The sequence below is a fragment of the Miscanthus floridulus genome, chromosome 5 (genome assembly GCF_019320115.1).
Source record: "Miscanthus floridulus cultivar M001 chromosome 5, ASM1932011v1, whole genome shotgun sequence".
In the NCBI taxonomy this organism is placed as follows: domain Eukaryota; kingdom Viridiplantae; phylum Streptophyta; class Magnoliopsida; order Poales; family Poaceae; genus Miscanthus; species Miscanthus floridulus.
In genome coordinates this window covers 105191193-105201604 of record NC_089584.1, presented here as the reverse complement: position 1 = coordinate 105201604, position 10412 = coordinate 105191193, and the positions used below count along the sequence as shown (strand labels likewise).

At 46.6% G+C, this 10412-nt stretch overlaps 1 protein-coding gene across 1 annotated transcript; it reads right to left on the bottom strand.

Annotated features, from left to right (window-relative positions):
* Window positions 1-487: 487 nt before the first annotated feature.
* Window positions 488-5684, bottom strand: LOC136450393 (NADP-dependent malic enzyme-like). The gene is made up of 20 exons (XM_066450802.1): window positions 5473-5684; window positions 5019-5278; window positions 4315-4435; window positions 4155-4229; window positions 3905-4056; window positions 3714-3819; window positions 3563-3628; window positions 3379-3474; window positions 3199-3270; window positions 2969-3052; window positions 2743-2841; window positions 2340-2387; window positions 2198-2251; window positions 1992-2090; window positions 1805-1894; window positions 1643-1720; window positions 1495-1569; window positions 1324-1414; window positions 919-1047; window positions 488-820 (listed from the first exon to the last, which is right to left on the bottom strand). Exons 1-20 carry the CDS (start codon window positions 5500-5502, stop codon window positions 732-734), a joined length of 1914 nt encoding a protein of 637 aa, XP_066306899.1. The 5' UTR covers window positions 5503-5684; the 3' UTR covers window positions 488-731.
* Between the last annotated feature and the right edge of the window lie 4728 nt (window positions 5685-10412).

Below are 10412 nucleotides of genomic sequence, written 5' to 3'. Positions count from 1 at the left end.
GAGGAAGAGGGAGAGAGGGGAAGAGAAGTGACGAGGGAAGAGAGAGAGAGAAGAGAAGATATTTTTACTGGTGTACTGTAGATGACGGGGGAGTGATTTGCGTTGGTTGTTGGAGAAGCTAAATTTTAAGTGCGGACCCTTTTTCCTGTGCATAATCTAAACCAGAAAATATGTGTTGTGTTTAGATTCTCATTGTTGGAGACGGTCTAAAAAAAAAGAACCTCGGCACCCCTATCACACTGGGCCTGTGCTTTTGGAAACATTCAATAACTAGAGCCATTTGCCCATTTCAAGCAAGCGCGCCCTGACTGCCGCACAATTTCTCCCAGTGGGTTCTGTCGCGACAGCCTACTCTGCCCACAGAAGAATCTGTCATCATCGAAGGAAAAAAAAGGAGGACGAATCTTTCCTGGTGTTACCAACAAACACGCATACAACCAAGTACTTGCTGAAAACAATAGCAAATGTCAAGCAAAAAGCGTCGAGGTGAACGTAGACGCAGTACCGACGGAGGAATCGCCGATTCAAACTTTATTCCAAATTTGTCCATCTCCGGAAGGACGGCAGCAGCGCCATGACTGACTAGGGTCCAAAAGCCTAACCGGAGGTATTTTACATCACATCACAAAAGATGAACGCTGCGGAATACATAGGGGCAGAACAGGACGTGAAACAGCTATGCTAGAGAGCTTAGAGGCTACTGATTGTACATAACTGGAGTTGATTCGCATTCAACGGTAGTTGCGGTAAATGGGGCTGTACATGCAGCTCTCTGCAAATTTCACCAGGTCCTTTGGCCGAGGGCGCCTGCTTGCCAAACCTACACGTGAGAAGAGTTGGTGATGAGCCAATCTTTGTTGATAAGAGCATAGTAATTTTACACATTTTTGTTATGAGATAGGCGGATATGATGCTAACCAAGTTCATATGCCTTTGCTGCAACGTTGGCTGCAATGTGGGCAGAGATCTTCCTGATGTTTGAGAAGGGAGGATAAATGAGCCCCTTTTCAAAATTTTCTTCTGTGACCTGCTGGGCTAGAGCCTCCGCTGTTCCAAGATGTATGATCAAAGTATTAGCTAATTCAGCATCTACTTCAAAGAAGGCCTAAAGTGTGCATCAACCAGCAAAACTGTTCATTGGTTACCCATTATTTCACATGCGAATCTAGGTAATTCAAGTTGAAATTTAAACTGAGGCCTACTTTATATTGCATATTCTTTGGTTGGATTGAGCTCAAAAAGATAGAACCATATAGAAATGAATGCAATTATGGTGATAAGATGTGATGCTTTTATCTATAACTAAGCCCTAGGAGCACTTACATGCTGCTAGAAGCATGTCATCATGAACGCGGATAGCCCCAGACATCACCACACCAAGGCCAAACCCTGGGAAGATATAGGCATTGTTTGCCTGTAGAAGCAGGGTCAGTTCCGAACATTTAAAGCACACAAAATATCTGCAACAACATGAGCATGGTTCATCATCCATACCTGTCCGGGAACATGTATCTTCCCATTGTACTCCACGGGATCAAATGGACTCCCAGTTGCAAACACTGCTTGGCCCTGTGAATTCAGATTGTTAGTGCAGAACCATGACTGATAAAAAGTTGACGTGACTGCTGACTGAGATCATTACCTTGCTCCATGTGTAAGCTTGCTCAGCTGTGCATTCAGATTGCGACGTTGGGTTCGAAAGGGCAAGAATGATTGGTCTCTGTAGCGTTTAACAAAACACTGAGCTTCTAACCTTGTTGCCTCAATAGACTCAGAACTAACAAGTTGTGTTAGTGGAAGTTACCTCGTTAAATGAGGATATCGCTTCAACAACGTCTTTTGTGAAAGTTTGCCCCTTCCCGGATGTGCCAATCAACACTGTTGGTTTGATAGCCTGGAATGCCATTTGGGTCAGGGTACAGGATTGTAAAGATTCAGGTGTCCCTGATAAATTATAAAATCCATAATTTCTCTTGAGGGCAAACTCATACGTTAACAGCATCTAAGAGGTTGTTGACTGGTTTATGCTCATGAGCCCATGGTTTCTTGAAGTGTTGAAGGGACTCCTTTCGTGTACTGACAATCAAGCCCTGTGCATACACAGTATTTACAGTTAGCAATAAGGAATAAATTGATGTTCTGAGACGAAGATAATATAATGAAATAAAAGTGAGGAGGCCCTCTTCATAAAATTGACCTTTGAATCAACAAGCCAGATTTTCTTGCGGCACTCCTCTATAGGAGCTTTCGTCTGCACATTTAGAAATTGTTAGGCTATCCAGACGTGTATAGAACAAGCTAGAAACAGCAGAAAAAACCAACAGAAAATGAAGAAGCACCTGACGTGAGATCTCAAGAGCTATAAGTTCAGCGATACCTGTCCCAGCCTGCAAGCAACAGCGCACAACTATTGATATGGGAAGAAAGATGGCAAACAAACCAACATTGGGATCTGAGAAAAATGCAGCCGTAAAGAAATTGAGTTGAAAAATATATAAATATAAAATCCCAGGCATGGAAAGTTCTACTAATAAAATAAGAATGATATACGCTATTTTGACTACCGAATTGCAAATAGTAGAGTTGATACTAGGTTTGTATATAGCATGACCCACTTGGAATAAAGAGGGGTAGATCAGTACATTACGTCCTGTATTTTATTAGATAACAATACCGTAGAAATCAGCATATAAAGACTACCTTGAAACTAAATATCTATTAAAGAATCAAAGAGAAAATGACCTCTCCAGCACCCAGGAAAAGGTAAGTGTGATCTGCCAATGAACCACCAAGTAGTGTTTGTGCTGCAATAAGGCCAGCAAGAACCACAGAAGCTGTTCCCTGCAATATATAAACATTACAAATTTAAGAAATAACTTTTTAATAAGCCAACGCATTTAATCTTATTTTGTAAATATCACACAGTAAGTCACATGGAAAACAAGTTATAAGGCATCAATAATACTACCTGAATATCATCATTGAATACAAGGTGAGTGGTGCCGTATCTTGCAAGGAGATCAAAAGCATTATGGTTGGCAAAATCCTCAAACTGCATGATAAACCATAGTCAAGCAAAGATGTAATAGGATCTCAGAATAGAAGTGCAAGCCTGGGATTTTTCATTTGTCAGTTGCATAAATTTCTGTTTCAAACTTAGCACCGATAATGTATAGAGGCTTCGTAGTATGGCCTTACCTGAATGAGCACTTTCTCCCCATAGTTTTGCTTCACAGCACTCATAAATTCTTGCAGAAAATCAGTATACTCCTGAGTAGTACAAAAATGACAAATTAAGGACTTCAGTTTGAACTAGAACAAGATAGGAAAACAAGAAAAAGCACATGTTGATCAGTTGATGTCTTGTTACACTCCAACCTGGCCTGTGGCTCTTCTTTGTCTCAAGCCAATGTAAAATTCGTCATTAAGCAGCTCCTCATTATTTGTACCGACATCCAATGTGATTGGCAAGCACTAAAACATTATCAGGCAAAAGGTTCATTTGTGTATCATGAAAAAGATAGCCTGAATAACAGCATGAAGGTAGATATGAAAAGCTTACAGCAGATGGACGAACTCCTCCCAGGGCAGTGTAAAGAGAAAGCTTACCAACAGGAATCCCCATTCCCTAAATATATGTTCTCAATCAGCAGAAAGCCTGGAGATTGCTTGTCATCAATGCTCAATACACCTAGAACAAGATGCTACCGTACCTGGCATCCGAGGTCTCCAAGCCCCAAAATCCGTTCACCATCAGTAACAACTATAACTTGAATGCTCCTCTCTGGCCAGTTCTTCAGCACCTCAAGGATCTTTCCCCTGCACAACCAAATAGAACACCATATGAACCTGAACAGGCAATGGCATTCTGGAGACAAAAAAAAAACTATAAAGCAAAACTTACTTCTCCTTCAAACTGATATAAAGACCCTGAGGGCGACTAAATATGGATCCGTACTTTTGGCAGGCCTCACCAACCGTTGGTGTGTACACGATTGGAAGTAACTCCTCGACATTGTCGATGAGCAGCTTGTAGAAAAGCCTCTCATTCCCTTCCTGTAATATGGTACGAGAGAAAAGTATAACCAAAATGAACTCCCTATATCAGCTATACTATGTTCTATGCATAACAAGGAAACTTAATGATCTGTCACCTGAAGGTCCATGAGGGCCATGTAGCGCTGCAAAGGCAACTGGTATTGTCGGATATTATTCATGATCTTTCTCTCCTGATGACATCAGAATACACTGGGATCAGGTAGGCAGACAAATTTAAACTGGTTCATGACAGGAAAGTATCCAGGATCGTTGAACCTGAAGCTCCTGGGATACAATAGCTGGTGGCAGAAGGCCACGGAGGTAGTGCGTCTCACGCTCCCACTCTGTGAACGCAAGTCCCTTGTTGTAACGGGGATCCCTCAGCAAATTGTAACCACTGCGATACACCAACCAAGAAAAAAATTTCACATGTCAAATTATACTGCCAAACAAAACAAAGTTGCTTTTGTCGAAACACCTATACAGTAGTGCTAATTTGTCCTTTCTGCCAGGGGATCACACATTCTACCATAACCGCCCTATTAGCAAGCAAAGTAGACACCAGGTTAATTCGGTGAACACCTAGCCCCTGGGTTAACAAAATGGGAAAAGTAACATGGTATGATCAGATCCAAACTTGAAGCGTCGTAACTTTTAAGTTCATAACTTAAACTCCACTTTTTCAGAGTGAATGAGGATATATTTTCACTGGCATCAATCACTGCAAAGTACTTGCTCGATCAAAACAGGATATGCAAAAAAAAAACAGAAAGAAGAAAATGATCTGAACAACACTAGGTCCGAAATAACAGGGCATGAAGGTTGGTCGCACAGATTCCTCGTTTCAACACACGCACACAAGCTGTCGCCGGCGGAGAAACAGCGGAGCCCGGTGACCGCGGGTGGATGGATCAGAAACCTTACCCTGTACTAGCCTCGGGAACGAATCAGGCGACGCACACGCACGCACGCACGCTCACCTGGCGACGGAGACGGTCCAGGGCGTGACGAGCTGCTCCTCGGTGGCGCGGTCCTCGCCGTAGGTGTCCTCGACGCCGCCGGCCACGGTGGCCGCGTCGTCCATGTCCAGCACGCACGGCGCGTCGCTGCCGCGTATCCCCTTGAGCGTGCTCTCCATCTCGCCGTTCGCTGAGGCCGCCGCCGCCGCCGCCGAAACCCACGTCCTGCCGGCGCACCACCACCAGGTCGCCGAGGCCGCTGGTCCTCCCTCTCGCTGCCACTGCCGCGGAGAATGTAGTCAACACTTAACAGAGGTGATGGCGTGGTTAGTATGGAGATGTTATTTAACGGCGAGGCGGAGGCGGGGGCGGGGGCGAGGGCGGGGGTTTGCTGCTGGGTGCTGGCGTTAGCAAAGGCTTTCGTCGGTGTGGTGGCGGCCGTGGGAGGGAGCAGGGAGGTTGACCGCGAAGTTACCGGGAGGAAGCGAACGCGAAGGGCGCGCATGGCCGCCCGACGAGCGGGCCCCACCGCCCACGACCCGAGGGGTGAGGGCAACGGGCAGCCGACGCGCGTCTCGCCCGGCGGCGGAAGGGGGTGGAGTGGTGAAGTGGGGCAAGTGGAGGCTGCTGCTGGCAACGTGGGGTTGGTGGAAGCCGACTGTCTGCGCCCAGCGCCCCGATGGCGATTTCGGTCATGTGGTTAGGCGCGGCTCTGCCCAGTGTCGGCAGTTCGGTACTATCCTATCCTCTTTGGCTTCGGCAGTTCGGCGCGGCTCTGCCCAGTGTCGTTCGGTGGCGTGACAGCCCGAGGTGGGCTCAACAGATCATGGTTAAAACTAATCCATGTGTACTGATCTCGGATTGTTTATGGTTGAGGTGCGCCATCAGCGGTAACGAAATGGATAGTCTCGGTGCGTTTAGCTGACTGACACCGACAGAAACGTTGCGAGACGATGCAGACACATGTGCGCTAAGCTAGATATAACCATTTCCATCCATATGCAATGTTTCGAAACCATCAATAATTCCCCTCCCCGGGTCCCCGAAGCCCGAACTGCAGGACTGCGACTATGCGAGACAGAAACGTGCGTGGCCAAGTCCAAAGGCGCAAGGGCGCGGGGGCAACCGGCCAAGGTTTTAATGGTACTAGTAGTAGCCCTACTACTGTTCCTATCAATGTGGTTAGCTCTAAAACAATGCGTCACCGTTGCGTGACCGGTTCAAGCAGCGCTAGCTGCCAGTGCATCGTGAGTGGATGTGGATCATCCCGCAGCACGAGGGTGGACGTTAACGTTGAACGAACCCCTTTTTTTTTGGCAACGGAATGGATGATTCCGGCAATCCGGCAGGATAATTCCGTCACGCTTCTTGGATCCGGATGAATCCGGCAATCCGGCAGGATAATTCCGTCACGCATCTTGGCTCCCGATCCGTAGTTTCCAGGCAGTTTTTTTTCCTTTTTGATTTGATATATACTCCCTCAGTTACTCAAAAAAATGACGTTCTGGCTCCTATACGCAAAGATGCAAAAAAAACGTCGTTATGGGTCCAACTACGGTTTTGTGGACGCTAAAGCCCCTGCCCCATCGATCCATGCACCGTGAATTGATGACGGGACCGTTCGTTCCTCGATGCCGCAACAAACTCGATCTCCTCGATTCCCATCCGTGCCGTTGGCCGCTCGCTCGCTGCTCTCCACTCGCGCTTTAAAGCCTTCGTCGCTGCTGGCCACCGCTCGCACGCCATGGATCCAGCACATCGCCGCTCGCGCTCGCCGTCGTCATTGTCTTCTAATCGAACGTTGAGATCAAACACAACATCAGCCATGTGATAGCTCAGTGAAGAAGTGAAGAAGTGGCATGAACAAGAAGAGTGAAGAAGTGGGGTGAAGAATAGAAGAGTGACGCTTTAATAGAAACTCATGCAACCCAAACGTCATTTAATCTTGTTAATCCGAACAAAAAATTGACCAGACGCGCGAAAACAACGCGCCCAAACAACCTGCAGTGCGCCACGGCAATATTTTCAGTGAAAACTTGCGGCCAGGGGCGCGCCATGCGCCTCCCACGCGCGCCAGGCCAAAATTAGCGAAAACTGATTCTGGTACGCGCGCCATGCAGCGTAAACAGGCCATGCAAAAATGCGCCACTAGCAAAAAAAAAATGCGCCCACCAGGCTTCGAACCGAGCACCTCGGCCTTAACACGTCGCTGCGCTAACCGTTTGAGCTAATGGATGTTCTCGTATAGCATGCACCGGCAAGTGTATTTAATAGGGGCAGTGAGGGAAAACTCTACCCTAATTAATCACTCCTTGGTATCCTAAATGCTGTCCTAAACGTCATTTTTTTGAGTAACAGAGGGAGTATATAAGTAGAGAGTTTCCAAGTTGATTGGTTGCTCCGGAAGGCTACGGTATTATAAGGATATGTTTGTAGAGCTTCGTCTGATTTTGATTCTACGGCAGAAGTGATTCTGTGGCTAAGGCTGGTTGGCTTCGCTGAAAAGTAATGTTCGCTGATTTATTACGAGAGAAAAATATTATTTCTTCATTGAAAAAGTACAGCTGAAAAGACAAGCGAACATGGTCTAAATCTTTGATTCTTTAGCATAAACTCTTACAATCATGATGCAAAATCACTCCACAAAATCAGGAGAAACTACTTTTCCAGCTCTCAGCCTTAATTTATTGGCAATGTATCAAGTGCAAACCAACCTCTCCGTGCAAACCGTACAAACCAACTGCGGGAGAGAGGTGGGAGGGGGATTTTGCAAAAGTTACACTTTTGCAAATCCCCCCTCCCACCTCTCCCCCGCAGTTGGTTTGCACGGTTTGCACGGAGAGGTTGGTTTGCACTAGATATGTTCCCTTATTTATTTCACATAATCACTTTACGAAATCAGCAGATAATCTCTTTTGTTCGAAAAACTATCGGACAGAGCTCCTGCTGGATTCACTGGAGAATCAACTTTGGTAACTCTGCCAAACAGAGCCTAAACTGCTTACATGCTTTGTTTTATTATTAATTTTATATTTACGTATTAGTCAGCTACCGAAAACGCCCGGCTGAATAGCAGACTATGACCATGAAGCGTTCAAGCACGTTGCTACTGGTGGCAGGTGTACGAGCTGACAAAATGGCAAGAGCGTTTAGTCAGTCTTCTCTTCGCCGATCATCCATGTAACGCAGTATCTAATCATGCGCGCGAGAGTCCAATTAAATCGGGCAAGTAACGAGTGTACTATAAGAAACTTCTTTCCATGAACGCAGTTATCAAGCAATTCATTGAGGTTGCATTCGGTGCTTGTCAGTCCACCATCCGATCGGTGACAAGGACGTCTTGGTTTTGGTCTGGTCTGCTATTCTACTGTTTCCCTCCCGTCATCCTTGAATTGCTTACGTCCAACGGTTTCTAAAATCTCCCTCCTAAAATATAGAAGACAATTTTGCATTACAAATCCTAGACTATTTTCAAATCAACATAACAACTTTTATACTTTCTTTCTCTCTTATACTTTTGCACTAGAAACCCTGTTCTACTTCTTATTCTTCCCCACATCCTTCCACCTTCAGATTGCCTGATCGATATGCACGCGTATGTTTTCACATGATCGAGACAGTTTTTCAAGTGTGGAAAGATTGGAAGTTGAAATATGAAGTTGTTGGAAAACAATTTTATCGGGGTTATGATACCTTAGGTATCTCAAGACACCGATTAGTTAGCCGCTCGAACGGCCCATGACAACCAAGCTAGCACTGGCCCAACAACCGTGGCCCATCTGAGCCGCGTGGACCTGGACCAAGCACTAAGGCGAGGGGTTGACCACGACCTCTCCCTTCTCCTTTCACTACGCGCAACCCAGCGCCGCACAACCTCTTCTCCATCCCAACCCTCGGAAGGAACGGGGAGAGATCGAGCTCCACTAGGTCAGAGCAGGCACGCCCTGCTCACTCCGCTAGGACTGAGGGGACAACTATCCCCTCGGTCAGGACAAACACCATTCCTGTGCCATGCTACGCAGACAAGACAACACCGCCAGATGGTGACGACCGGTACGGTGACCCACCATCAAAATACGGCCCGACGAGATGGGCGTACGACCCCACCCACTATGGGATGGGGCTTACGGCTACAGCCTTGACTTCCAAGGCAAGCCAGGGCCCAGATCAAGGCTACCGGCTCCACGACCAGCAAGGCAATCAACGACTTGGTGACGGCTACCTACTCCCTCATGGTCGCCACGACGCCCTCGGGAGAACAAGAGACGATAACGAAGGCCACGACAAGCTCACATCGCACAGGACAGCTGGCGAATCAACACCGTGCCAATAGTGCCATCACGACTAGCACTGTAGCATCACACCACACCATGATGTGATGTGGGCACAAGACCATGACGACAACCATGCCTGGACGTGCGCTGACGCCAAGACAAGACGACCTTCCTTGCAAGCTAAGATAGCTAGTTTCCCCTCCCTCGGGCTCATGACTACTCGGTCGGGAGAACCTTGTATGTAACCTAGTCCTAGACTCTATATAAGGGCAGCCAGAGCACCCTAAGGGGACGAACTCTCGAGACTTCATTCGGGCAGTCCCTCTCCACTCTCCTACCTCTTTTATCCTTCTTGCATAACCTATTGTAAGAACTTCATAGCATTCTGTAAGTGTAATCAAGCCCTAATGTGGGTTTTGGTGTTGATAACCACCTAATTAGAGAACTAATGAGATTTATTAAGATGACAAGTAGAGAATTTATTATAGAGGATGTCACATGGAAAGGAGGAGCCCCCAATTACAATTAAGGACGGCATTGTGCTCAAAGGAGTCTTGAATTCTTTTATCTTTTGAAATTAAGTATGGAAAAAGTCGTACTATAAAAGGGGACACTACAACTGGTTAAAAGTGTGCAACCAAATGCTCAATCTTTACACAAAATATCCTCACACCTCAGTTAAGATAGTCAACTTAACAACTCCTTCACCCTTATTGTCTTGTTGGGTGCGGTAGTGCCGCACCGCAGCACTAGCGCACTTAGGGCGACACTACCGCACTTAAGTAACCGTTGGGAGGCAGGGGGTATTTATACTTTTCCCTATCCTCCATAACATCACTCTCTTCTAACCCAATGGTTCAGACCGATAAAAATCAGCAGGTGCTCATCTCCTCTCTCCTCCATTGGTGCCCTTTAAGCTCTTAAGCTTTTCCTTTGATTTTCCCATCAATCCTTGAGATAAAAAGGTGCCAAAAGTGATTAGAGAGCAGCTCCACTGATTCCCAAAGCCTAAAGAGCATTTTGTTCATGTTTTGGCCGGTGGTTGTGTTTGTTACTTTTAGAGCTTGGCTCCTAGCCGACTAGAGCGTCGTTCGGTGAACTTGCTAAGTTTGTGGCAGCCCCGGGAGGTTTGTAACCTCCT